This window comes from Lates calcarifer, linkage group LG16_LG22, assembly GCF_001640805.2.
Source record: "Lates calcarifer isolate ASB-BC8 linkage group LG16_LG22, TLL_Latcal_v3, whole genome shotgun sequence".
NCBI classification, from domain to species: Eukaryota; Metazoa; Chordata; class Actinopteri; family Centropomidae; genus Lates; species Lates calcarifer.
The window spans coordinates 9,078,475-9,104,483 of NC_066848.1; the positions used below are offsets into that span (position 1 = coordinate 9,078,475).

At 40.7% G+C, this 26,009-nt stretch overlaps 3 protein-coding genes across 4 annotated transcripts; all 3 read right to left on the reverse strand.

Moving 5' to 3' along the window:
* Positions 1 to 694: 694 nt before the first annotated feature.
* On the reverse strand, positions 695 to 8,621 carry chata (choline O-acetyltransferase a). The gene is made up of 15 exons (XM_018671879.2): positions 8,457 to 8,621; positions 8,040 to 8,136; positions 7,463 to 7,654; positions 7,055 to 7,173; positions 6,423 to 6,476; positions 6,158 to 6,338; positions 5,044 to 5,221; positions 4,771 to 4,940; positions 4,075 to 4,175; positions 3,834 to 3,962; positions 3,624 to 3,746; positions 3,389 to 3,530; positions 3,090 to 3,152; positions 2,849 to 2,986; positions 695 to 2,205 (listed from the first exon to the last, which is right to left on the reverse strand). The coding sequence occupies exons 2-15, from the start codon at positions 8,085 to 8,087 to the stop codon at positions 1,789 to 1,791; spliced, it is 2,055 nt and encodes a 684-aa protein (XP_018527395.1). The 5' UTR covers positions 8,088 to 8,136; positions 8,457 to 8,621; the 3' UTR covers positions 695 to 1,788.
* A 730-nt stretch (positions 8,622 to 9,351) lies between these two features.
* slc18a3a (solute carrier family 18 member 3a) lies at positions 9,352 to 12,097 on the reverse strand. Its single transcript, XM_018671881.2, has one exon. The coding sequence runs from the start codon at positions 11,480 to 11,482 to the stop codon at positions 9,923 to 9,925; it is 1,560 nt and encodes a 519-aa protein (XP_018527397.1). The 5' UTR covers positions 11,483 to 12,097; the 3' UTR covers positions 9,352 to 9,922.
* A 7,712-nt stretch (positions 12,098 to 19,809) lies between these two features.
* On the reverse strand, positions 19,810 to 24,326 carry rgra (retinal G protein coupled receptor a). Of its 2 annotated transcripts, none has more exons than XM_018671839.2 (7): positions 23,929 to 24,326; positions 23,437 to 23,593; positions 22,791 to 22,912; positions 22,007 to 22,160; positions 21,769 to 21,886; positions 20,139 to 20,252; positions 19,810 to 19,976 (listed from the first exon to the last, which is right to left on the reverse strand). In XM_018671839.2, the coding sequence occupies exons 1-7, from the start codon at positions 24,005 to 24,007 to the stop codon at positions 19,833 to 19,835; spliced, it is 888 nt and encodes a 295-aa protein (XP_018527355.1). In that variant the 5' UTR covers positions 24,008 to 24,326; the 3' UTR covers positions 19,810 to 19,832. The 2 variants fall into 2 exon arrangements, with proteins under 2 accessions (XP_018527355.1, XP_018527356.1); XM_018671840.2 differs by lacking the exon at positions 23,929 to 24,326 and adding an exon at positions 23,744 to 23,863.
* Positions 24,327 to 26,009: the final 1,683 nt, after the last annotated feature.

A 26,009-nucleotide genomic window follows, 5' to 3' on the forward strand; every position in this document is an offset into this window, starting at 1 on the left:
TTTGATTTGGGCCAGTTGCTGTACTACTGAGGCAGTGTGTGGAAGGAGCGACATGAGGCAAAAACGGTGGCCGTGGTGTCCCCGGCATGAGTAATTTTGAAGTCCGATTCCAAATGCAAATACTCAGAGGTCCGGAAAAAAAGCATTAACACTATCTGACAGGTTAGCTCAGCGTAGTATATCCAAGATCTCGAGTTTTATTCTTGGAGGCTCAATGAATTTTGAATTTCAAGACAAAATGCATATACTCGAAGGCTCAAAAAAGGCCGGGCTTTGGTCATCTAATTAATTAGCAAGTCATTAGACACCTGCTTGGTAGACCGAGGGTCGCGAGATCGAATCTTAACCAGAACAGAACATTTGGAAGTCACTCACCCACATTGAAGATTGAAAAGCTCTCCGGCAGTTGTTCCAAATGGGGAAGGGAACTGGTGGCGCAGCGTGATTGGTGGACACCATAAGGCGCCCTAAGGAGCAGGGTCTAAAGGTGCGAATCCATACCAGGTCCTGGAACAGCGAAGAGCCTTTGTCCCACATATGCGCAGATCTTCATCATCATCTTCATCTTGGTTTGCAGTGAAACTCTGAAAGAACATGTAAAAAGAAAAAAAGCAGACTGAAGGGGAGAATTTTGTCTGACTTTGTACACACGCGTCCATAAACACTGACAAGAAAATAAATAGAAGCTTTTCAATTTATTTTGGTTTCTTTGTTTTAATCTTTAACTATATTCTATAAATACAATTTGACAGTCATAAACACAGTGATCACCTCTGTTTAGTAAGTTTCACATACTTACTTTTCAAACTGACATTTACATCTTACATACATTTATATCATACAAAAATAAATAAATTAATCTTCTGCACATAAATTTACAAATACACAGCTGATCACACTTAACATTCTTTGATAAACTAAAAAGTATCCTTTGAAAATCTTAGTCAGTTGCTTTTTGTGTATTATTTATACAAACACACTTTAAGTCCCATTGTATGGAGTAGAGTATGGTCTGAATTGAATGTCTAATGATTTTATGAAAGGATACTTTTAAAAAAAAAGATTTTTTTTTTTATACCACATGTACTGGTGGTGCAATAGACAACAATTTATGAAGACAACATAGATGGACATTGCATAGAAGATTGTAGTTTCACAATGTACAATAATCTTCAGAAAATCATTAGATAGCAGCATGCGATTTTTCAAATTGACACATACTGAGACAATCAACCATTTGTCATAACTCTCAGACGTATTTTTGCCCTGTCAAACTGACTGACAGACCCCACGGACAAAATGATGCAGACATGGGAGAATGAATGTTTGTGTTTATGTTCATATTATGTTTGCTCATTTCCCACCAATCTTGTTGTCATCATCCAACAATAGATTTACTTTTTTTCTTTGGCTGATTCATCTCAATTCAGTGTGAAACGACAATCAAAAGTTCAAATTTGGCTCAAATTAGTATCTACATCTATTAGCTATTTTGACATTTAAAATCCTGTTTATATTGATTTTTTGTGTGTGTGTGTGTCTGTAACAACAGCAGAAAATGTCATCTACAATGACCAAACACCTCTAATATTCTCTAAGAGTATAGTAGATTAGATGATCACTAGCACATGGTACATTTAACAATACTCTATATAAGACCACAGCTTCACATTACATTTGTATCACAGTTATGGTGTATATTTAGTGAATGACTCATGAGGTTATTGCAGCACAAAAACATACATTTAAAATCACACCACCACTGTTTTCACTGGAACTGACAGTCTCCTAAGATTTACTCCCATTCTTCAAACCTTGTGCCTCTCCCTGTGATGAGGTCTGGGTTTGAGCCTCCACTGTAGTCTGGTCTGCTGTCTTCACCAGAACCTGTGGCAGTGTTTGCGGGTTCTTGGTTAAATCGGATGGTCTCTGCATTTTGTTTTGCCAGTTTGTTTCCGTTTGCGTGTGTTTCTCCTTTCTTTGCTCGGTTGGATTTGAGCCACAGTTGCATTTGTTGCACAGATCCCTCATGTCCAGGAGTCCCTGCACCAGACACTTGACAAATTCTGCTGAACATGTCTGCGGGCTCTCGTGGAAACTGGACACAGAGAAGAGAATGTGGTCTGACTGAGGATTGTAGCACGCTCCATAGCCATTAGGAACCACGGGTCCGTAGCAGCAAAACATCTCAACAGTGGTCGGGACCTGAGGGAAGAGGGAATGTTTCAGTGCTGTGTAGTTTTACTATCATACTCAAATACAGCTGCAGTTGGAAAGCTTCAGAGAAGACTATTAAGATGGATGTGTGTTGCAAATTTTGATCTGCCATGTATATAAATTAAACCTAAATAAAAATAGTATTCTATCAAAAATCTTGTTCTTGTCACATCATAGAAACACTATACAGTAGAAACAGGACAAGTATGTGCTGTAGTGCTCACTAACAGGGCTACTCAACAATTTAGTACAGTATTTCCATAAAATTGGGCCTCTCACAAGAAAAAGAAAAGAATCATCAAAACTGAGATGGCTGTCAGGCAAGATATCCTGACTTTTAGTCTGCAGTGTGGATCAAGCTCCATCTACCCCACACTTCCCATAATGCAACTCAGTACTGTGTGTCATTAGAGCCTCCTTGGCTTATACACCTCATTCCTTCAGTGTATAGGCTTTGTGTTAAAAAAAATTGAGCGATTAATTAAGGAAATATTATTTAGGTTATCTTTTCAGACTTCTCCTCTAGAGCCATAGACGACAATAGAAATGTTTTCACTGGTATACAATTGGTGCTTCTCCGATACATTTAAAATTCAGTACAGTTTCAGTTTAATGTTTTAAAATCAGATACCTGACTTGTAGAGAGAATGAACTGATTACTGATGAGATAGGCTTCATCTTTAAATATCTCTGGCTTCTCTATCTTCAGTTCATGTGCAATTTCACGTAGTCCAAGTAGGTGATTGTCTATTGCCATTCCTGTAATAGCCTGAAAAACAAAATGCATGCAAGCATGTTAGTGTATTTTCTTTGATGAGCAAAGTCAGCATTGTAATACTGTATGTCAGTGGATAAGGTTTGAGAGAAATTACCAGAATAGTATACTTTGTCTGTGCAGTTATGGCACCTCGTAACATTTCCATCTTTTCTGTATCCTGGAGAAGTAAACAACCGAGAATCAATACCTGGCTATTAGATCTCCTTTATTTACAGTAAGCATAGTTTTTTCATGGTGAAGAAAGTCAACACAGACTGAAGTAAAAGATCGAATCACACTACTAAAAACAAAACTGACAGTTTCAATACTTTATTCAAACTGAGTTTTTACTCTGCAGTGGCATTTATTTAACATGGACAGAATGGTTGTAGTGTCCACGCTAAAACATCTTACGCTTGTGCTGAGCATCCCATCAGTCATTGCTTTGACAAAGGCCAGGGCTTCGGGTGTGGCTGAGCGAATGTTGTCCACTCTGCCTTCCTGAAAACGTCGTATGGAAGCACTCTCATAGGTCGACACTGGTCTACCGTGACATCTAGAGTAACACACACAGAAGACCTTGTGGGTTGGAGGCTCAGGGTCAATGTGATGTGTGAGAATTTGTCTTGTAAACTTTGCTTTTTCTTACCGGTAGTAGGCTAACTGAAGAGCCACCTGGATATAGGCATCTGGACTCATTTTCTGCTTCTTGATAAACTCTTTCCCATAATCATAGAACTTGTGGACATTCATGTCCAGATTTCTCACCAGCCTGAGCAAATAAGAAAAAATCCAGCTATAATTTGAAAGCATTTATCCATTTGATTGCAACTGTATAGCAAGCACAGTAAACCCAGACCTCTGGAGTTTGTCAGCAGAACACGCGAGGAGTTTGTGAATCTCTGGAGTACATTTCCAGCGGAGTCTGCGCGGTGCAGGCAGCTCACTCACACTTGCAGCCCTGACCAGCTTTGACGGGCTGCCAATCCTGATGTAAAACGGTAAATATAATATAATTTAGCATTTTAAGATTCAAGTCTAATCTGGATTTTCTAGGCATAGGTTTAACAAATATCAGATACACATTTTGCATTTCTTACATGTATTTGAGTAGATACTCTGTGCACTGCACAAGGACAATTCCTTCAAATGGTGAGTGTTCACATACAACTCCACAGCAGCCGTCAGCTCCTACAACAAACTGACACAGTCATGCTATCTTCAGTTGAGTTGAACCAAGCTGCAGTGCTATATTATCTAAGACTCAGCTAATTTTCAGGTGCAGTTTCATCAGTGTTCCTTCATATACATTCTCATCCACACTTCACACCCTGTGGTGAAGGAATTATTTAGAGCGGAAGCCTCCAACTCTTTCAGTAGTGGATATTCACCACAGATTTCATTCAAGTAATCTGAATTCTTTATCAAAACATCTCCATCAAAATTCATGCTAATGAAATGTCTCATGCTAAGGGCCTGTAGTCCAGTGGGAGCATCCACTCTCCATGAGAATTTCTTTGAATTTAGAATCTTAATTTGGCATGGGATTGGCACTTTGAGAGATGAACATAAATTTGTTCAACAGCCATGTCTGTCATGTTTCTTGGTAATTACAGAGATAAACTGATCCTACTGTACAGCATCCACCATTTAGTTCTGTTATCCTTATTTCATCCTCAGTTCCTTTTCTTAATTACCATTCTTCACCCAGTTCTCAAAGACAAATCCAGGCACACAATGTGCAACAAGCTAAAGAGACATCAAAGTAGCTTGACTTGATAACTGTGCTCACTGACCTGCATGGGCTTGTCGTACCAGCGGTTGCCACCATTCTTGGCCACTCCTCCTCCATGCAGCATCAACATGGCACGTGTGGTGTCACTTAGCTCAGGACCACTGGCGTCATCCAGACAAACCAGGCAAAGACAACGCTCGATCATGTCCAGAGAGTCCCTGTTAGTGGACTCTGGAGCATAACAATAAAACGTCAATTCGGTGGGACAAACAGACTTGGAAACACTGAGATACGCTTGACTTTAGAGGGGTTTTATTGGACGGTCAAGATGTACCTCTCATCAACACACTGCGAGATTCTGCCCACTCAGTACGTCCATCAGAGGTGAGAAGACCTATAGGTGGGAGTTGCTCCTCTTCACTGTCAGCCATCTTGACAATCTTCTCCAGCTGAGTCAGCAGATCTCTTTCATTCAGTCGGCGGAAGTTGATGACCACATCCAGCACGAAGAACTGGGCAGAGGTTTAGATTAGACACAAAATGCTTCAGTGCAGAGGTCCCTCAGGCTTTGATTTAATATTGATGCTGGGGCAGTATTGGCAATTTGATTCCTAATGACATGGACACACACAGCATATCTGACTGGATGTCCATGGTAAAAGGAAATGAATACTTATAAAATAATTCTGGTTAATTAAAACTTGGGTATTTGCTTTTAAAATACTGGTGAATATTTCTCTCAGTTATGATAATGTTGTACTCGCCAAAGTAATCAGAATGTTACTACAGCTAAATCTGACGGGGCAAGAAACAGGAATGATCAGACAACAGACTGTTAACAAGCCAATAGTTCAACCAGATTATCTAAACCTCCTCATTCTGGGGTGGATAAAGAGAGTGCACCTGAAATGAAGGTAATCCCTCATTGCATCAGAAAACTGTTGAGCCAGTTAGTTGGCCTGTAGACCATCATAGATATCTGCAACAGACAACTTGGGTAAAAATGTCATTTTGCTTTTATTATCTCTTTCGCTTTAAAAGCTGTACGACTGTCTAACGACTGTTTTCTTGCCTCATCAGACTTGGTTGTAGCCATGTTGGTGTGTTTTCACTACCAGCAATTGACATAGTGAGTACAGCATTGTCATGACTATTATTAACTCAACAGAGAGGACTTGTCAGTGGGCTGGGCTGCTTATCACTCATCGGGAGATAAGTTGGCATCGTGCCCACAGAGCCTGTTTACTGTACCATCAGACACAAGTGAGTGATGATCTATACGTTGAGCTGTGACAGGGACACAGATGCATAGTCTAATTCACACTGTAAACATGTGAAACTGTCACTGTAAATATTGTTCTCTGTTCTGTGTCTATTAAGAGGAGTCATTTTGAGGACTTCTCCTCTGTGTTAGATTATTTGTTGATTTGTGTTTCACTTTGTCTTACCTGGTTTTTACAAGCCACAATGATGTGTTCAGGTTCTGGCATCACACTGCTCTCCTGGGCCACTAGTGTGTCCCTCTCAGGCCCAGGTAGGCGGTAGGAGGTGAACAGGCGATAATACTGCTCCATACACAGAGGGGTCCCAGCCAGCTGGCCCCGAGCATAGTCCACAGGCAGGGCACGTCTACACACGAACATAGACACAGCTATTGGACCTATTTTTGCACATACTCTCAACTAATTATGCTCTCACTGTGCATTAACTTACCCATCAAGAAGAGTTTTGTACTCCAAAACTCCAGAAATTAAGTGTGCAGCAAACCTAGGAAAGAAAAACATTGTTTTGTTAAATACTAACACACACACATATTGTACTTGTTCACTCTTTCTCGTGCATACTCTCTCTACTTGGGGTATTAATTCTCTGCATTTGGTCTAATTCTCAACTTATTGTGCAGCTATGTCACACTTAACAGCATAAATGCTTTATGTAAATCATGTGGTTATGGAGCCAGCCCCAGATCAATACTATGTTAACCAAACCACAGCCTTCACTGTCTATTAACATTGCCACCAGTAGCCTGGCCTGGCCTCTCAGCCCTCAGGGTGTCCTGGGTAATGACCCTATCTGTCAATGTATACCAAGGAAGTGTTCACTTTCCTATAATCAATCAAAGCCAGTGTCTGAGTAATTTATACAGTTCACTATCATTTCTCTTGTCTTCATGCTGTAATAAACAATCATTTCTGTTGTAGAGGATGTGTAACAAAGGACAATGCTGAAAAAAAAAAATCACTCCCACTACTGGATGACAATATATTTGTCTGTCCTGTCTTATTTTGTTAAACTCTGGGCTTTTCCTCATGACTCGTTCATCTCAGTTGTGCAGTGTTGCATGCCTTAAAGAGTCGATGGGAGCCCTGAAGTTCTGCTGTGGGAAGACCATCGCAGGGCTGGAGTTGACGGGCAGAGCCAGTCTGTTGTTCAGGTACATGTCATTCAGCCAGTAGTCATACACCTACAGAAGGAAACAGAGGAATTCACTCAAAGATAAAATCTAATGATAATAGTGATCCAATAGTGAGTAAAGAGGGAGCAGTACACCCACTATCACTACACTATCAGTTTGAGATTGACTGATAAATCTGCACAGATGGCTCTATAATTCCGTAAAAGGTGTGTTTACATCAGTAATGCATCCATAGGTTTCAGTCTATCATAGTGTTGCTAGTTGAAAACAACTTGGGATCTGAAATTACTTGCACACATCATTATTATGTGATTCTTGACCAGGTAATTTTATTTACCCAGTTTGCCTTGTTTTTCCTCCTCTCCTCGAGTTTGCTCTGTAGTCGCTCTCCCACTCCTCCAGGGGCTCCGAACTGCTTCACTATGTTTTGGGTCTTATTAAACTGTTCCTCTGTGAGCAGGTGCTTCATGCATCTCAGGTACATGTCCAGTGTGTCTTTCAGGCTGGGGAGCGGCAGCTTTGACAGACCCTGAACAGTGTGGGGATATAAAAAACTCAGTAAACTCCCATCACAAGTTTTCTTTTCTAAATTTGTAACTACACACAAACCTAAAACGAGTGTCCCTTAACACATGCATGACATCATATTAACAAGGAAAAATTGTAGATAAATAATACTTTTGATAAATAATTGTACTTTTGAACATTTGACTCAAAACGAGAATTATTGATTAAAATGTCAAAATACTGTATATTAATTATTCTTACAATATCTCATATATTCCCTCTTGATTAAAAACCAGACACTTGTGTATTAATCTTCTTTAATGTCATGAGTTTTTAGGTTCCTAATTGATATGATTTCTCTAATGCATATTCCAAGGAAAATATCCATTTAAGACAAATATATTTACATCTCCGCCCCCTAAATCCTTGGAGGGCTCTCGGTCCAGTACTGGCATGTTGGCGGTGCAGAGGGGCAGTCAAGCAGGTCGACTCATGAGACAGACTCTGTGTACCACAAATAAAATAAAATCAGTGGGAAGTTTTGGCAAGTGAAAACGCTTTAATCGAAATGACAGTCACTGTGATAGCCTTACCTGAGATCAGTTGTCTTAGAATGTTACACAATATTTAAGGCAAATGAAGAATGAATAAAAAGTGTATCACTGTTATAAGAATACATTACATTAAAGATTTTCACATGCAGCACGGTGTTTAAAACTGTCTCGCAAATCTGAGCACTGCTGACATTCTACCATAACTAATACTATACTAACTAAAAGTACCAAATAAAAATAATACACACAAAAATTAAATGTTGTACTCACCAGCCAGGAAACGAAAGCCCGATCCCACTCGTCTTGGGGCTCAAGCAAGAAGTTTAGGTCTGTCCATCTTGACTTGAATCCATCTCTGGCCGAATTTCTTTTAAATTTCTCTACTTCGATCCTTTATCATTTTTGAGCATCTTTCAATCCCCAGCATGGCAAGTGCACAACTCCCTCGCTGGCTCAGGAGAGATGCTGAGAAGGGTACCTCTCCCCCCCCCCTGGCAGCCAGGCTCCTCCCAGAAGTCTTGCTATTCGCCGAGAAGTTTATTTGGCACCTCACATCCTCACCCCACCTTATTTAGACGCCGACTAAACGCCTCGGATGCACGCACGCTGTGCTTGAAGAACAATTAGGATGCGTTCTGCATGGACTCCTGTGGCTCTCTGAATTTTCAACACTTTTCGTCGTGCAATTTGGGCGCATTCATTGCTCCCACCTCACTGCATCTGACTGCTTTAATTGGCGTTGTGTATTTGATATTAAATGCAAAGATTTGCATTTTGGATACGCGCAGATGCTTTGAGAAACTATGTATTTTACACATAACATCAACGTCAGGATCCTAAATGAAATCATTATTATGGTTTGTTAAAAATTCGGAGAAATGACCCTCTCTATAACGGACTGAAGTGTTCACTTTTGGCTGCTTACTGATGAGATTCACAATTTAGGCCATTATACGTTTAATATTCCATCTCTTAATTTATTTGTTCAAAGGCAAAAATTATTTATGTTACACTTAATAAATATAACCATATTTTAAAAGTATCATCATATTATAATGATAATTTTGTTAGTGTGGAATCCTTCACCTGTAGAGGAAAATACCATTGTCATATATTGCAATAAATAATTTATTGCCTAAATAAAGGATTTTCATAAACAATATCATTCACATAATACTGATTTAATTATGTACATGAATATACATGTATGTACAGGCTATGCATTCCAGAAGTACATCATCCAAAAATAAACAAAACAAACAAACAAGACGCAGATTTCAATTAATTTCCATCTCGTTTATCTCTTCACAACTGTAGTGTGACACGCAGTATTGCATATTGAGTTTAGCAGCACAACTCTGGCGAGAGGAACACAGATGACATTAAAAGACGCATACATTTTAATTGTTCTTTCGTTAAAATACATTTACACACAGTCCCTGAATACGATATGAGTCCGTTTCTGATACAGTGATAAATACTGTTAATGAATAGACATTTATCTCAACAAATCTTTCACAATACTCTCACTTTAAGATGAACAAACGCCAGCGAGCGCCTTTCTACGGCAAAAGCTTGAAGCTACTTGATTTGACAATACCCCGAGGGATTGTCACCAGAAGCAGTAAATAATTGATGTTGTTACACAATCCTAATCGTGTTATGCAATTGATCAGACGGGATGCACACAGCTCTACATGGGCACTTTGATAGTTTCACACTCAGTTAAGGGTCTTTTACGCATACTCTCCCCCTGAGGATTCCTCCTCTGAGTACGACCGTTGCGCAAAGGTTTCGATGCCATTCTCGTCGATTGTTGTGCACAAGCCCTTTCTCTTCTTCTCCCGTTGCTCCATCTTAATAGTATCATACAGTCCCGTTGGGCCATCTTCCAGGAGCATATTTCGCTCGGAGAAAGAGGGCTTCATCTGTGCCACGTTCTTCAGCAGGAGGAGCGCCGGTGCGTAAAGTACATTGGCGAGGCCCATGCCTAAGTTGAGCTGAACAAAGCCCAGGTCGTGCACTATCTGTCCAGCCACCACGGGCCCCAGGGCATAGGCCACGCAGTAGGAGATGTCTGCGATGGCGTACACGCTGCCGTACACAGACACATGTCGCACGTCCACCAGGAAACCCAGCGTTGGCAGCAGCGCCGTGTCCACGAAGGCGATGCCAAAGCAGATTCCGCACAGCGGGATCATGAGCTGTCCAAAGTTTTTACAGGCTGGCACTGTGCAGGAGCTCGCGCCTATGAACACCATGCCTATAGCACCGTAAAACCACTGGAGATGAGGGTACTTGGCTGCTAATTTGACAGTGAGATATACACCTAAAACATGGGGGAAGAATGCAGGGAACCACGTCATGCCGATCTCCCACTGGCTGGCATGCATGGTTTCCTCCATCCAGTTGGCGATAGTAGGCTCAAGGAAGGCGAGGGGGATGTTACAAATAGTGAGAGCACCAGCCACTACAGCTATATAGGGATCAATCATCAGTTTATATATTGGGGTGCCCACTGGCATGTTTTCTCTCTCTCGGTTTGAGAAGGGTTTCAGCACACACAGACACAAAACACCATCAATGAGGCAGATACAGGCCAGAATCAGGAAGGGCACCCGCTTCCCCGCGAACTCATAGAGGACCCCTCCAAACGGGGGCGCCACAAGACTTCCAAAAGAGATGAAAGCCAAGGCAATACCCAGCGCTTTGCTCCTCTCTGCCTCCTCTGTGTACTTGTCTGCGATCAGGGCGATCCCTGATGTGTCCGCGAAAGCCGAGCCGAGGCCCTGCATGCTGCGCGCCAGGAACAGAGTCGCGTAGTTTTCAGCGAAGGCAAATATGAGTGTGGAGAGAAACATGACATTTAGCCCGATGAAGAGCGGGATATCGTACCCGACCCTATCTATAAACGTGCCACTCAGCGGGTTCACCAGGAGCTGCAGGATGGCCTTGGAGGCGAAAAGAACACCTATCTGTAGGTCGAAGTTCCCCTTGGTTGTTTTGTGGGTGGTGCTGTTAGTGGAGTTGGTGTGCAGTACAGCATCTTGGGCTTGATCCGCTGCGGTCTGCAGGTCTTCAAGGTAGTCGGGTATAATTGGCACAATTACCATGTAAAGCATGTTGTCTAACAAAAGTGCTACACAGACTATCACTAGAATAATCCGTTTCTGCCTCTCTGGGTCTTGGATTACATTGCCCAGTTGTTTAGTTCTTTCACCCATCTGGGACAGTTTGGAGGCGGCAGATTGTGCCAAATTAGCGCCTTGTCCCTCTGTGGTCTCCTCCGGCTCCATGATTCTCTCCCTCTCCGGCTCAAGTCCTGTCTTTTAAAAAATAAAGTCGGCTTCCCCCGGTTGATTTGTTTACAAAATTACGCACGCTTGGCTCATTTGTTCCGTCTTTTATTTTTCTTTTCTCATCCAGCACCGGGAGCCCTGCTAATGAGCTAGACAACTTTCCTCTGCTTTACCTCTTCGCTGTCCCTTGCGCCGTCCGTCATCGCACGCGCATTCCCACTCTCGTGACTTGGAGTCGTTTTATCCCCGTCGTCCCTAGTTGCCTCATTGTCTCATATCCCGTCATTCAGGTGACGCGCTGGTCCCGGACAGCTCTCGCAGTTTGGGGGATTCACCTGCAGCTCAAGGCGCCGGCTTCATCGGCGCTATACTTCGCTGTTTTAGGTCCGTCTGCTGCGCTCCCTCCGGCTCACAGACGCTCCCAGCTGTCTCCAGTCACCTGTAACGCTGTGAGCTAAGTCATCATTTAACATCAGCCCGACTGGTTTTTGTCGGCCGTGGAAGGAATACACACTGCAGTTTGTTGACTCCCATAGGTATCCCCCCCCCCACACACACCTCCCTTCCCCCTCCTATCTTCGCCGATGGCTGTGACGCACAGTCCTGCTGCTCTCCAGCAGGTCTTTTATGCTAATTAAACACAAAATCCCGAGTGCACACTGCTGTCCAGTCCAGTTGCTTCAAAGCAGAGCCGGAGATGCTTACTTCACTTTATGTTACACTTAACCCTCTCAATTTTAAATGGCATTTATTAGGAGTTTTAATCGATTTAAGTCTAAAAGTAGGATACGTTTGACAAAATCGTTTACAAGAAGCTTTTGACTCGATGTGGACTCAAATAAGATAACATAAGGAAACCTGGAAACTGGAGCTCAGCAGCAACACTGCTGCAAAGAAACACACACACGTTTCACTGTTATTTCACAAGAACAAAACTGTTTCGTTTCAGCACCACAGTCCCGTGGACAGCTCCACACAGGATGTCACTAAGATGTCACTGAGAAAACTAATGAGGTCCAATCATTTCCATTTTACTCCACTGACAGGACCTCTAACTTAGTTACCAAAAGCAAAGCTGTTGGTGTTTTGCGTGCATCAGGGAGACGAGGTGAGTTTAGACTAAAAAGTACGCATCTCCACTGAAAGAGAAACGTCTTGCTGCTGCTTCCCTGCTTTTAAACCGTGTCAGAGCCAGTCTTCACGATCGTTGAAAGATCTGAGAAAAACTGGAGTAACAAGTACCCGCAACTGAGAAAAAATTAAACTGAATTTGAATATATTATTTACCTTAAGCACCAACTTCCTGGTACGTTTCATTCAGAATTTATTTGATTTGTCTGCACTAAATGTCTTGTATCTTTTAAAAGAATCTAACATGAGTATAGACGTTCACGGTGAATACATATTGTTGCAGTTGAATCTGGAGAATTACTATATGAGACGTATTTGCTCCACGTTGAGCCTGCATGATACGAGTGAGCTGGGGGTTTAAATATAGTTGGACACTACCATCTACCGATCCAAAAAGTGTTCAGTAGCTGTCACCATCTTTTACTATACTGCATAAAAACAAACTACTAATGAGGTTAAATAATTTGGTATCAAATGCAAATCAACTTTTTTAGAAAACCGAAAGTCCAAGTGGAGACAGATGTCTCTCTATAAATTATATTGAGATACTGACACCTGTTCATCACACTCACTTTTTGATTTTCTTTTTATGTTTTAGTGTTTCTCTTTTCTGTCTTAGCTTCGTCACATTTGTTTCCAGAATAAATGAAACTTACAGAAGGCTTGACAGCTTCTGCAGGAGGCGACAGTTTGAGGATCTGAAACATGAGATAGAGTAGTACTGACATCTAGTGGACGAAGAATACATTGGCCAAGGAACCCTCGAAATCTAAACCTTCCCTCTAAATATTTTATGCTACGTCTGAATATAGAATGAAAGATACCGATTTGTTGCAAAAACGAACAAACAAACAAACAAGCAAAATTAACAGGATTTAGTTTTAACTGATTTTATGACTTTAGTTGTCAAACAGTCGGTAAGGTGGAGAGAGTTAGCTTACTTGCAAACGAAACAATGTTTCCAGCATCTACAAAGTTATGCATTAACATCTCAGGTTCCAGTCATCTTACTTTAAACAGTTAGTAACTTACTCAAGTGATGTATCCGATGCACAGTCAACTTAAGGAAACAGAACTTCAAGCAATACCACATGCAGATTAACGTGATGCAGCAAACAAAAGATTTGCAGGCCTCAATCCAGGCCTTTTTATCTGTTCAGGTGTGGCACAATAGGTTGAGGGGCTAAGTCCCGCCTTCCCGGGGCTGACCAGGAAGTGGGGGTTTCAAAAGTTTGCTCTTTGGGTGTCCTGTTTCCTTGTTCAGCCAGTAGGTGTCCTCATATCCTTGTACATTTCTAGTAAATAACAGCGACATGGGACAATTACTTTACTATCTATAATTACCATTTATACTTATCATACTATAACATTTTCCACATTACACATCCACTACTCTGTATATTGAAGAAAGGTTTTGGTTACCAGCCCAAATCATATGCCTGATGATCCAGGTACAGGCTGAGCAGAGGCTCATTTTAACCATTTTTTAAAAAAGCTGTGTGATTACCTTTGTATTTTATTTTTAAAAGACAGCCACAAAGGGCACATAATTAGGTGGGAAATCAAGCCTTTCTAACAGAGTTCTGACAAATGTGCTGGTATATGACATATATACACGTCAGACTGCTGTAAACAACTGCATATACAAGCAAGTGAAGCTTAATATTTTGGAGGTAGTCCTGAGCTGAATACAATTCCTTTAGCTTTGAAACTCAAAAGCACCGTTCAGTTCCAGTTTCTTTGAAACAAATCAGAGAAATCAAGCCTGCCACTTCCTGTCTAGAGATTTGTTTGACGTAGACAGGTTAAGTCCAGGCGATAAATGTTAGGAATTTAACCAGAAAGGAGCTCAAAATTTTTGCTGTTTTATTTTTAGATGAAATGTTACGTCATGTTAGTGAGAGAACAGCTTTGATAATCACATTTATTTCCCTCAGTGAACATACTGTAACTGGAAAGCTTAAGCAGAGTCATGAAGGCCGGAACTCTGCACTGGCTTTTGGTTTACCCAAGAGACTGCTGTGCTTTCTCTCTCACACGCACACTCACGCAGACAGTGACACAGGAAGAGTTACAGCTAAACAAATTGCCAGTATAAGCATAAACTTTGTTTAGCTGTTTTTCCTGTCACCTCTTTATATGGGGAAAACTATCTGTTTTTAGTTCAGTGTCCTTTTGACTGTTGATGAGGGTGGAGACAGCACTGCTCTTATAACTGGATTGGCTGTGTTAGGAGATCAACATTTTTTTGCTGTTTTCCCAGTGATTCTGCTCTGATCTGATTTGAAACTAGCTCAGGAGATTCAAGATCTTGAGTGGTTGCCAAAGTATTAATTTCTAACTGTCATACAAAATCCCAAGCCATTGCAGCCAAAAGCACACAGCCTAAACATCAGAAATAATCCAGGGGGACTTGGGTGATTACAATATCAAGTTATTTTTCAGTATAGTGAAATCTGTAAATAGACAGATTGAAAGTATAGATAGCCTGAACATTCCTAAAATAGTAACAAGTTGCTGTAGTAACAAGTAACAAGACAGACATGTTTTTAAAGGCAAATTCCTTGATTATCAGACAGTTCACATGGCCTGCATTCCAGCTGTAGTCTGCAGTGGTGAGAGACTGAAACCTGAGACAAACTGAAACCCTTTCCTTAAGTAAATGCAGCAATGCATTGATATTTTACATCAGTATAAGTAAACAAACACGCAACAGCACAAAGTAAAAGCAGTCATTGTAAACAGGAGTAGGTTCTCTGATGAGAGAAAGCAGGAAACAAAGGAGGAAGAGAGGAGGGAAATCAACCAAGCAAGGTAAAAGGACTCATGAAGAAGAGTGGAGTTTACATTTTCTGTTGGGTGAAATCCATATGTCTTTGTTTGTTACCTGGACAAGTGTGTAGATCTTTGTCTGACTTTTGCCGTTAGTTTGTTTTTCATTCCAGCACATGTACATTCCTCGGATGTGCAAGCCCTTCACAGTCATTTGTCATGGCTTCAGGGATGGTTATGGTTAGGGGATATTTGATGCCATACAATGATTTTAACATCATGACTGTGACAGTCACTGCTCAGCACAAGATGTTCTAGTTTACCTTACCCTACACCACATTATATTTGTGCTTGTGGTGTAAGTCAGGGTGTGAATAGTGTGAAGTGGTCACAATACTGTCCACTCTATACTGGTCAAAGTGAGCGGTTTAATGAATTAAAACAGCGATTTCTAAAGAGCAGTGACGCACAGCTCCACTTTAATCCAGATTATACTGCAACACTAATCCTGTAAAAATACTGTTTCTTTAAAACAAATATGTTTTTTTCTCCCAGATGCAACATGTTAGGTGTGTATTTGATTGTTGCCTTAAGACTGAATGTGTAAACAGTACTGTCACATATCTATTTGTTTCATGTAAACCATGCTGTGTACAAATGGCGTGATCTCTCAGGTTCAATGAATTGATTGGAAGAGCAGCTGTGTTCAGCATTACCACTGATTGTCCTGTAGCTGCTCAACAAGAGTGTGTGCGTATGTGCATTCTTATCGGGTTGGCCAGGGTTATATAATCGGCTTCACAACTGACAGTCAAGATCGCTGATGGAGTAAAGGAGAGCGCTGTTGACCTGAGGCAGCAGACTGACATTTCACCTCGTTTTTGTGCCCAGCTGGGTCTGAAGTTGATCACGAGGTGTTGAAACCACCATCTGATTCTACCAAAGACAGAAGTATATGAAGTCACGACTGCAACATTTTTTTTTTTTCATTTTGTATGTCTTTGCATCTTTGAGTTACATAAATATTGTATCTCTAAGTAACAGAGAGTTGTAATTTCCTAATAAAGATAATTACTTACTGCAAGGTTCATAGTATAGGGAGCTGCCATAGAAAAATCACATGATCTGCAGCTTGTTGTTGACTGGGGGAAGTGACAGTGTTAATAGTATTAGCCTGTGTTACAACCACCATCATCAGCCCCTGTATTATTTATTGTGTCCCCCCCTGCCCCCCTTTGCTCAGGGAAATGCTGATTCATATAACGTCTTCTTTCTTTCTGGAACAGTCCTCACTCTCTTTGACTCCCTCTTTCTCCTGCACTTGTGGTCATGCTGCAGTGTAATCCTCTCAAAAAGCCCATATGAAAACTTCATTGGTTGACCAGACATAATCCTCAGTCAACTCTAAGTACCTGAATATGTTTGATTGTAAGAGAGGGAAAGCCGATGAAAAAAAAAAAAAAAAAAAAAAAAAAAATCATACTGTGGTCTACTGCCAGACATTTGGATTCAAAGTATAACATAATCCAGCAGTCATTTGACGTAAATCTCTGGCCAATGTGGTTTAAATAATTAATCTCTGAACATCATCTATGACGACAAGTCATTATTAGATACTAATAAACTCCATAAATTAAATAGAGAAAATGTATCTTTAATCATCATGAAGTAATACCTAGTCTAAAACTTTACTTGTTGTAAAATCATTCTACAGTCTGTATCAGGACTAGAAGTCTTAAAAGGGTGAACAGTGAACCACCACTGCTGAGTTTAATTGTTTTCTTTAAGTATTTTTTGATGAACAACACAGAAACATGCAGTATTCACTTTGTGTTACTGCGATAAACTTATTTACTGTACACCTTATTTGAGCTGGAGTTGCTTTATCAATGATGCTCTACTATTTTGATCCCTGGAGAAATTGTAGTAATACTTTATTTTAACAGCATTTACATTTCTACCAGCTGAGATAAATGCTTATGTTCTTGAATAAAAAATGACTACAGCTTAATTTTGTTTTTCTAATTATTTATTGTGTAATGTTCTTTAAAACTCTAAAAATCAATTTGTGTTGATAGCTGATCGCGGCCTGCAGCAGTTTAGGAAGTGGGGTCAGTGTAACTCTTCCCACCAGATGACAGCTCCATATGTCCACTAGTGTCAGGGGGCTTCAATATTCACGTCATGATCTTTCTGGTGGATGTTTAATATTGATTATAAATAAAATAAGCTGTTCAGAACTCATGCTTGTGAGCTAAATTAATCTTCATTTCAAGTACATTTTATGACATCTGAAAAATCTAATCCATAGAGTTTTCCCGCAGATGACTGTATTAGCTGGAGTAAATAAGAATGAGGGGCTGGGTTTGCCAACTGTGTATGTGTGATTACCACATAATTATGCAACAACCAGCTACACACTGACAGCCTGTCATCAATTAATCTGCTTAGAAACACCAACTGGGGGCTTCTACGGTATGCTGCAACCTCTGGGTGTTATCTTCATCACTCTGGTTGAACGTCTACTTCACTTTACTTGCACTGTATATGTCCTGTAGTTGAACAAGTGGTTAATGGTTAACATATGTAAAATGACCACATAAAACACAAAATAGACGAAAGGACAAGAGTTTCTACAGTGCTGATCCTTTATTAATTATCCGAGAATTGTTGGATATCTGTGAGTTGTCATTATTTTAGATAAATCTGTGGAGGATCACTTTCTGTAAATTAAAAGCAAATTAACTGACAAAAACGAGGGGGAAAATAAAATCGAATTAACATTTTCAACCCATAATAATAAATGGAAACACAGGGACTAATAAGGAGTGATACAAAATCTATATATGACTACATTGTACAGCGTGGCATAATTGTCATCTGTGCTCTTAACATCTGGAGTCCACATGTTTTCCATTAACTAATCTTTAATATTTCAAATAACTTCAAAGTTTTCATCCATTTACATGATAGAGGATTTGAAGGGGCCTGATTGTGCTGTTGAGAATTTACATCAAAGGCTCTTGTAATGATATCATTCAGTTTAGGAACACACCCCACTCTGACCCCAGGTCTGGTTATGTGTGTCGAATGTGATGACATTCCTCATTGTGCTGTGCTGTACTAAACCATACACTATATTAAAAACAACAACACAACAGTGTACTATTTGGTTTTTGAAACCTACTGTAAGAATACTGATTATACGATAACCAGAATGTTACTGTGTATTGTTTAACACTGTAGTTAGACAATATATTTCAAAGAACTGTCAAAGTAACACTAGGTAAGATTTGTGCAGAAAAAAATGTATGTAAGGAAACATGATAATAATTCACAAGTTAAATAAGGAAATCAAATGGTGTCTCAGTCTAAATTTTGAGGCCTAATCTTTACCAAATGAGGAATATACCAATAATTTGATCTGACTTCTCTCATTTGGATACTATTTAAATGTCACTCAGACTTCTGTCTTTGTTTCATATTCAAATATGGGGGCAAGAAGCTGGTTAATCTACAGCCACCGACTAATCTCTAACATGTTGCAGGGGCTGTGTATTGAAGAATGGTCCTCTTGTTTAGTGGATTAGCACGGTTCTCCTCTGGATACAGAGATCACTCATGACTTCACAGAGCATGACGGGACATCAGTGGCATGCACACAGTTTTACATTTCACTGACAGGCGTGATAAACAAGGGAGGATGCCTTCTTGAAGGTCCCCAGGCTCAGGGAGGTTGCAAAAGTCATAAATCTCTGACATTAGTGCTCTGTTATGACTTTTTTTTTTTTAGCTGAATTAGTTTCTATTTTGGTCTTCCTGCCTCAACCAGAGGATACAAACAGAGAACCTTTGAGCAAAAACTGTTTAGATGGCTGCTTGCAAAGGGGATTTTTGCACTGAAGACATACTGAAGGATGATTGACAGATCTCAAGTGGCAGCCTCTTGGCAACAGAGGTGTTGGCCAGTGGACTAGTTATTTATATCGTGCTTCATCTAAAGAAAAGTCATGCTACATGGGTATTTAGGGTGAATAGCTCATGTTCTTTAAAAGTATAAATGTAAATATTAGCTATAACCTGCATAGTTTGGTTTGACACCCCATACTACTTTATTTGTGGGACCATTTGTATTTTTAAGTCAGTCAACATGAATGACATCTGTTTAGAGTAAACATTTCCTAAGATGAAGACAAAATGAAAGTCATCCCCATACTTAATAGATTAATCACTTTAAATTTGACATTGACCCAAAAAAAAAAAAAAAAAATCACGTGTTTGTTTCAGAAACAAAGAACAGCAAATCCGGGACAGACGTGTGGTGGACAGTGGCCACCGTTGTTCAAGACACAGCACATGCACATACACTCACAAACAGAAACATCTAGGGTACCTGTGAGAAAACACCAGGACAGTAAGTGTTTGTAATTATTGCATGCTTAGTTTATTTGGACTTGTTCTCAATTTGAGGCACATCAATCTTTTCCCCGGTGAGGAACTGCCAGATGCCTCCTCTGTAGTTCTCATTTCCCAAAGCATACAGGAAGACATTGAAGGTTGGGGAGGTCTTAGCCAGGATAGGAGCCATCTGCAGAGGCAGGTGCAAGCACAACAAGGTTGTTAGTGCTTAAAAAGATCATGTTACAGATTCTCATCACAATGCACTGACAGTTAACAGCAAAGTCAAGATTCTTTAAATCCTACACATAGTGAATATTTATATGTATATTCAGGTATATCTTTTCCTTACCATCCTGAGCTTAGGGGAGACCAGGTTGGCGTTCTCCACGGCAGCGTAGAAAGCCAGGATGCCATAGGGGCCCCAGCACAACAGCATGGTCTTAAGAGGAGTGTTGGGGTTGAACTACGGAGGATCAAGACAGGCGGGGCAGAAGAGATAAACATGAAAAAGTAAAGAGAGAGCGAGAGGATCAGAACAAGACTGATTAGTTACCGATCAACCGTAAAGAGTGAAGGAAACAAAAATGCTTTGTGTCATGAGTTTTTTTTCCTTTCTCTTTTTTTTTTTATCTTGGGGGCAAGTCACATGCCTGGGATAATGTCTGGGAGAAAAAGAATATCTGTGTTGAGATCATTCAGGCTCAGCTAGAAAACAGAAACAGCTAGTGAGTTAAGAGGCAGGTTGTTGTAATCCAGGGGTCAAAGTAGACATTATTCTGAGTCAGAAGTTTACCCCTTAATATCTAGTTTTACCCTTTTACCCCCCTTTAAAAAGCTTTAAGTGTGGTAAAAACATATTATTCCACACTGTCTAACAGTGTCAGTTTCAGTTTTTCCAACTCTCCATTGAAGCTGTTGAATTTTTACATTGAATGAAATGTCTCCATTATTTATGGCTGTGCCTTCAATCAAATAGAAATATTTTGGATATCTCTACTCATTTACCCTAAATTCAGCCTGACATATTTGGGATCTTTGGGAACTTTGGGATCTCTACCGGAATTCAAAATAAAGTCCTGAGGATTTGAACAAATTCTAGCAGTATGAGTTTGTACTGATTGGCCCACCAGTGGGAATACTGGAATGACAAGCCAGAGGTATTTTGAAGATAGAGGAACATCAGACACAACATCTCACCACTTCTTGTTTTATGGCATACATCTTTTGTGTGTGACATCTCGCCCAGCATGTGACTATAAGTCATTTGGTCATTACATAATTGTGTTGTTAGAGGAGAGCTTGGTGTCTCCACTCTGAAACCTTTGTGTTTGAATCTAAAGTGTCTCTAGCCAACTCAGATGACTGTGAGTAATGGGCTTATGCAACATAAAGCGAGGCAACCTAATTTAGCCCCTGAGGAACTCTACCACTGAACTGTCTATTCACAGATACATTGTTCTTTTCACTCCACACCAGCTACTGTCCACATTCCCTACCAAAGCACCCGGTCTACCCTTCCCATTGCCTGTGGCAGTGACCTATATATGTCACAGCTTGCAAGCCCCCCATTCATTCTGTTTTCTTACTCTGAATAAGGAACATGTGAGGAAGTTATGTTTACAAACTGTTGAGTATGTCCTATAGATTGATTATAGATATCAATATAAGGGCTATTCCTCTGATTCTGTCCAATTGGCGACATCAAAGCAGGAAGAATCTTTACATGAACTGCACTGAGGATTTTGTGCATAAGGTTTAACTGCTCTGTTAGGTATGACTGCCAGTTTCTTGGATTTCAGAATAATTTCAAAATTCCTCTGCGTAATGAATGTAATCAATATTGGTTTTGGAAAAACTAAAGCAAAGCAGAGCCAAACTGCCTGTGTTGATATGAAAACATAATATTGCTATGCCAACTTGAATCTGAGATCTCAGTGTGTGTGTGTGTGTGTGTTTGTTTTGGTTTTTAATATACTTACCCTGGGGTTTCCAGTCTTCTTGAATTTCTGTGCAATGGATTGGTAAGAGGACATGACAACAAACACCTGGATGGCCATGTTGAAGATGGACATGGGGATCAAGTAGGACACGTAGTTTCTATGGAGAGAGAAATGAGAGAAAATCAGAATATACTGCTTTTTCTTATAGATAGAAGTAACTAAGACATTTATATTTATCTTGATAGCATAGTGAAGAGTGGATGTAAATGCACAATACCTGTCTCCCTTGCTGTAGTCCAGAGTGCAGCAGGTCCTGAGGGGCTCGTAGTCATACTCTCCCCAGCCAATGAGGGGCATGGCGGACCAGAAGGCGGTGAAAAGCCAGACGAATACAGCCAGGGTGATGGCGCTGCTCCACTGCAGCTTTGTCCCTGAAAGGAACAGGGTGAAAACATTCATCATTACTACTTTAAAAACCTTGAACAACACAAATGCTTGACTCTGTGCATTTCTCAGCTTTTTGAAATGCTACTGCTGAAGCACCACTCTTCAATCACAGCAGGGCTATTATTTTATCATGCAATGTTTTAACATTGTTATACCAGAGTAACTCACTGCCTGTTAACCACTGTAAATGATGTGAGGACTGCAGGTCCAATGTTGAGTCATTTCCTTCTCCCCTTACATCCTGCCATTAAGGTTGGTTAAAAATAGCAGTGGGGCTGATTTTATATTGCAGGAAAATGGGTTTTATTAACAGTCTCCCAGGTAGCAGTTTTATTCACATGCTATCTGTTTATAACAAATGTTCCATTTTAGCCATGAGTCTGTGACACATTCAAAGACAACAGGCCACATGTTAACCAGCTGGCCTCTTTAGAGTAACAAGAGGTCTTAAGATTAGGTGGAGACAAAGAACAAAAACCTGCTCAGTGTATGCCTGGATGTCATGTGTGTGTGAGCCTGTGCACGACAGAAGAGGGAGAGTGGAACGCATTCAGTTTTGTCATTGAGCATTACCCAGCACTGGACAGGGACTGAAGCAGTGGGTGTTAACTTACTGGTGCAGTACTGGTGGTATCTGTCCCAGGCAATGGCGGCAATGAAGTGGATGCTGGCAAGGGCTGTCATGAAGCCCTGGAAACCGTGAGTCTGGCATCCCTCAGAACCATAAGGCCAGTACCTGGAGACAGAGGGTGTAGATGAGCTCGTTTAGTCACCAACAAAGAATTAGTAATGTGCCATGGTAATGGTTCTTTCACAGTGAGCTCAGTATAGCTTTGTGTACCAAAACAGCTTATGCTCTTGACCAAACATACTAAATCTGATGTGAGAAAACCTTCAGGCAACAATCAGTTTATGTATTTCAGACCATGGATATATATTTGTCAGAATAATAACAATAACAGTCTATATAATCCTTGGAGTCGTGGACGCTGAGAGCAGCATCTCTCATCTCCTGATTACAGCTTGAAAATCCTCTGCTCCTGCACATCATGACATAGGCAGGCTTCAGCTGTGTATTGAACACGCCCCCCTCCACCACCCCTCCACCCCACAGCCTTGATTACTGCTCCTTGTACAGCTCCATGTAATTATTCACCAGCAGCATTTACAGCCATTACTGTCGATAGTATTATTTTCCCATAAAAATTTCACATGGCCACATATTCATTATGAAAGAGATGGTGGTTACATCACACTCACCTCAGAAAGCTGGAGAAAGCAGCGACGGTGGCGTTCATGGAGATGCCAATATCAGCCATCGCTAAGCTGAACACTAGGAAATTGCTGGGGGTCCTCAGCTCTCTCACTTTGAGGAAAGCAACGATTGTCACCGCGTTTAGGAAGAAGCCCAGCATGCCTTTGGCGGAACAAAAATAAACAATGAAAATCATGAATGAGAGCTGCGTGTGTCGATGAATGGAAATCAGTGCGCACAGCGGCGCTTATTGCGCCACATGCTGCACATTCCGAGATGAGAGTAAACATGACCTTTTCAAATATCGCATACATTGCATATAAGACTGCAAGTGGGGGTTAATTTGCAAGTTTAAGCTATGCGGATCCTTTCCTCCAACAACATTATACAGCCAGTCACCGGGTGGCGTCAGGTCCTGTCAGAGGTTAATGTAACACACAGTGGGCGCAGCCCTCGTAGTATTTGGCTGGATTCCAGCGCAAAACAACAACACTCACCCTCCACCAGCAGACAAGATCCCAGGGAGAACACATCGAACTCGGAGAAGCCCTCCGGTAAGGGGTAAGACGAGACCATCCTGAAGCCGATTTGACTCAACAAAGTGCAGCTGTCACAGACTTTTCACTCCTCTCTATCCGCTCGTTTACGATGTGCCTCAGTGTGACCGAGAGAGAGTCCGCTTTTAAAGGGGCATTTCACGTGAAAAGCATGCACTTTATTATGTAAAGCCCCCCTCTCTACTGTCGCCCCAATCCGCGCAGGAATGTCTTAATGAACGCAACCACACAAACCGCAACCCTTAATGCGTATTTGCCCGCCGCAACAGTAAAGCCCTCAATTAGTTACACAACAAGCCTTTGTGTCTGCATGTGTCCCGGTGAAGATGCGGTCGCAGCTGATGCCATATGCAATACGTTTGATGCAGCCCACACGCTCTGTAGTGTCGCTTTAAGGAGACACAACAGGTGTCTGCAAACCCCTAACCATCTGTTAAACAGAACCACACTCAAATTCTATTAGGAAACAAAACCCTTTAAAAAAATCCTGCATGAACAACAGTCCCCGGACTCCCATGTTTTTTGTTTTTTTGCTACAGGCTGTGCATAACTGTTTGATTTATGGTGACATTCAGTGTCTACAGTGTTAAAAATATGTGTGAAAGACATGTGGTGCTGATAAAATTATGCTTTCATCTGCTGGCCAGATTGTGCATTATTTCCAGATTTCAAGCCTCCTGCGTGCACATCAGTACTATGCAGCGTATCCACAGTTTATATTAAAAATGTATCTGATGTATTCTAATTCATCTCAGTAACCCTGCCTATTCACTGATTAATGACACAAAGTGATTGTTGTAAATACACCACACAGGATCCATGTGAGTATTGTTGTTCTGGACTTTTATTAATCCTTTGACCCACATGGCAGGAGACTGTTTTGACTAGTGAATGTGGACCTGGACATGTCAGCATCTGTTTTGTGAACGTCTTTTTCTCTCTCTTATTTTTTGTTTTCAGCAGTGAATAAAACTTTTGACAGGCACACTGACCTCAAGAGATTAAAACAACCCTACATCTACCTGAAATGACAGTGGGCAAAACAAAATTGCACTTTTGGAACTGCAGACGCAACACGTGTCAGCAGAAGCTTGGCTCAGTCTGAGGTTTATTGTTTGATATGTGGCGAACAATTTAAGTCTGTGTTCCAGTTGAGTTTTAGCTGTCGACAAGTGTGGAAATCACATGAAATCCTGTCATCACCCCCAGCCTTCGATGGATTCGTTATATTTCAGTTGCAACATCATTTGCAGCTTTTCATGCCATGCGGCTGCAGTGGGAACAAGCCTGACATTGTGTGGCTGAGGTCTGTCTCAGTCTCAGGATTATAAGATCAGGAACCTTGTTAAATATAGGTGAAAATGTAAAAAATATATATTATATATACTATAAAGTGCTACATCATATGGAAATCACTGCTCACTTTAGAGCTACATTTAATTCACTATATATTTAAGAACTTGCATGGAAGATTATTTATGTGCCCGTAATAAGAAAACTAACCATGAAACAATTTATGTTAGATTTGAATATGGCAACACTGCAAATAGACTGAATTTCTCTCATTTGTCATATTGGTGCAAAATAAAAACACACACATCTCTGTGTCCTTAGTTGACCCCAACATGAGTTTAGGTGTGCAGCTGGCACATTTTTGTATGGGATTTCTTTTCTCCGTGTAAATGTGCCATCTCAAAATTGATCACACAAAAAGCACTTTGACAATGTATCCCTCTAAAGATTAAAGTGGGCTAAAAAAATAACCCCATATATAAGGAAATCAAACACAAATAATTATATACAATGTTAACAATATTTGGACATTACTTCATTGTATCTGTTCTTATGAGACACACTAACAATGACATTGCACCTCAAATAAAGGCCAGCCTCCTGGCCCATACAATATTAAAGGGAGGCTTTATTGGCTTCAGAAAATGAGATTAAGGACTTGCAGGGCAATATGGAATGTTTACGTTTTTCAACTCGGGTACATGATTGCTCAACACATTTAGAGCCTC

What these genes read in the sequence shown, in the direction of transcription:
- chata (XM_018671879.2), bottom strand. Translation starts at nt 8,087, where the DNA reads ATGCCAGTACTGGACCGAGAGCCCTCCAAGGATTTAGGGGGCGGAGAT. An exon ending in GGAAAAACAAGGCAAACTGG is followed by an intron (nt 7,174 to 7,462) that starts GTAAATAAAATT and finishes TTCCTTCTGTAG; the next exon opens with GTGTATGACTACTGGCTGAA. An exon ending in CTTCAGTTAGCCTACTACCG is followed by an intron (nt 3,531 to 3,623) that starts GTAAGAAAAAGC and finishes GTGTTACTCTAG; the next exon opens with ATGTCACGGTAGACCAGTGT.
- slc18a3a (XM_018671881.2), bottom strand. Translation starts at nt 11,482, where the DNA reads ATGGAGCCGGAGGAGACCACAGAGGGACAAGGCGCTAATTTGGCACAA.
- rgra (XM_018671839.2), bottom strand. Translation starts at nt 24,007, where the DNA reads ATGGTCTCGTCTTACCCCTTACCGGAGGGCTTCTCCGAGTTCGATGTG. An exon ending in ATCTTGTCTGCTGGTGGAGG is followed by an intron (nt 23,594 to 23,928) that starts GTGAGTGTTGTT and finishes GTTCCGCCAAAG; the next exon opens with GCATGCTGGGCTTCTTCCTA. An exon ending in AGAAGACTGGAAACCCCAGG is followed by an intron (nt 20,253 to 21,768) that starts GTAAGTATATTA and finishes GATCCTCCGTAG; the next exon opens with TTCAACCCCAACACTCCTCT.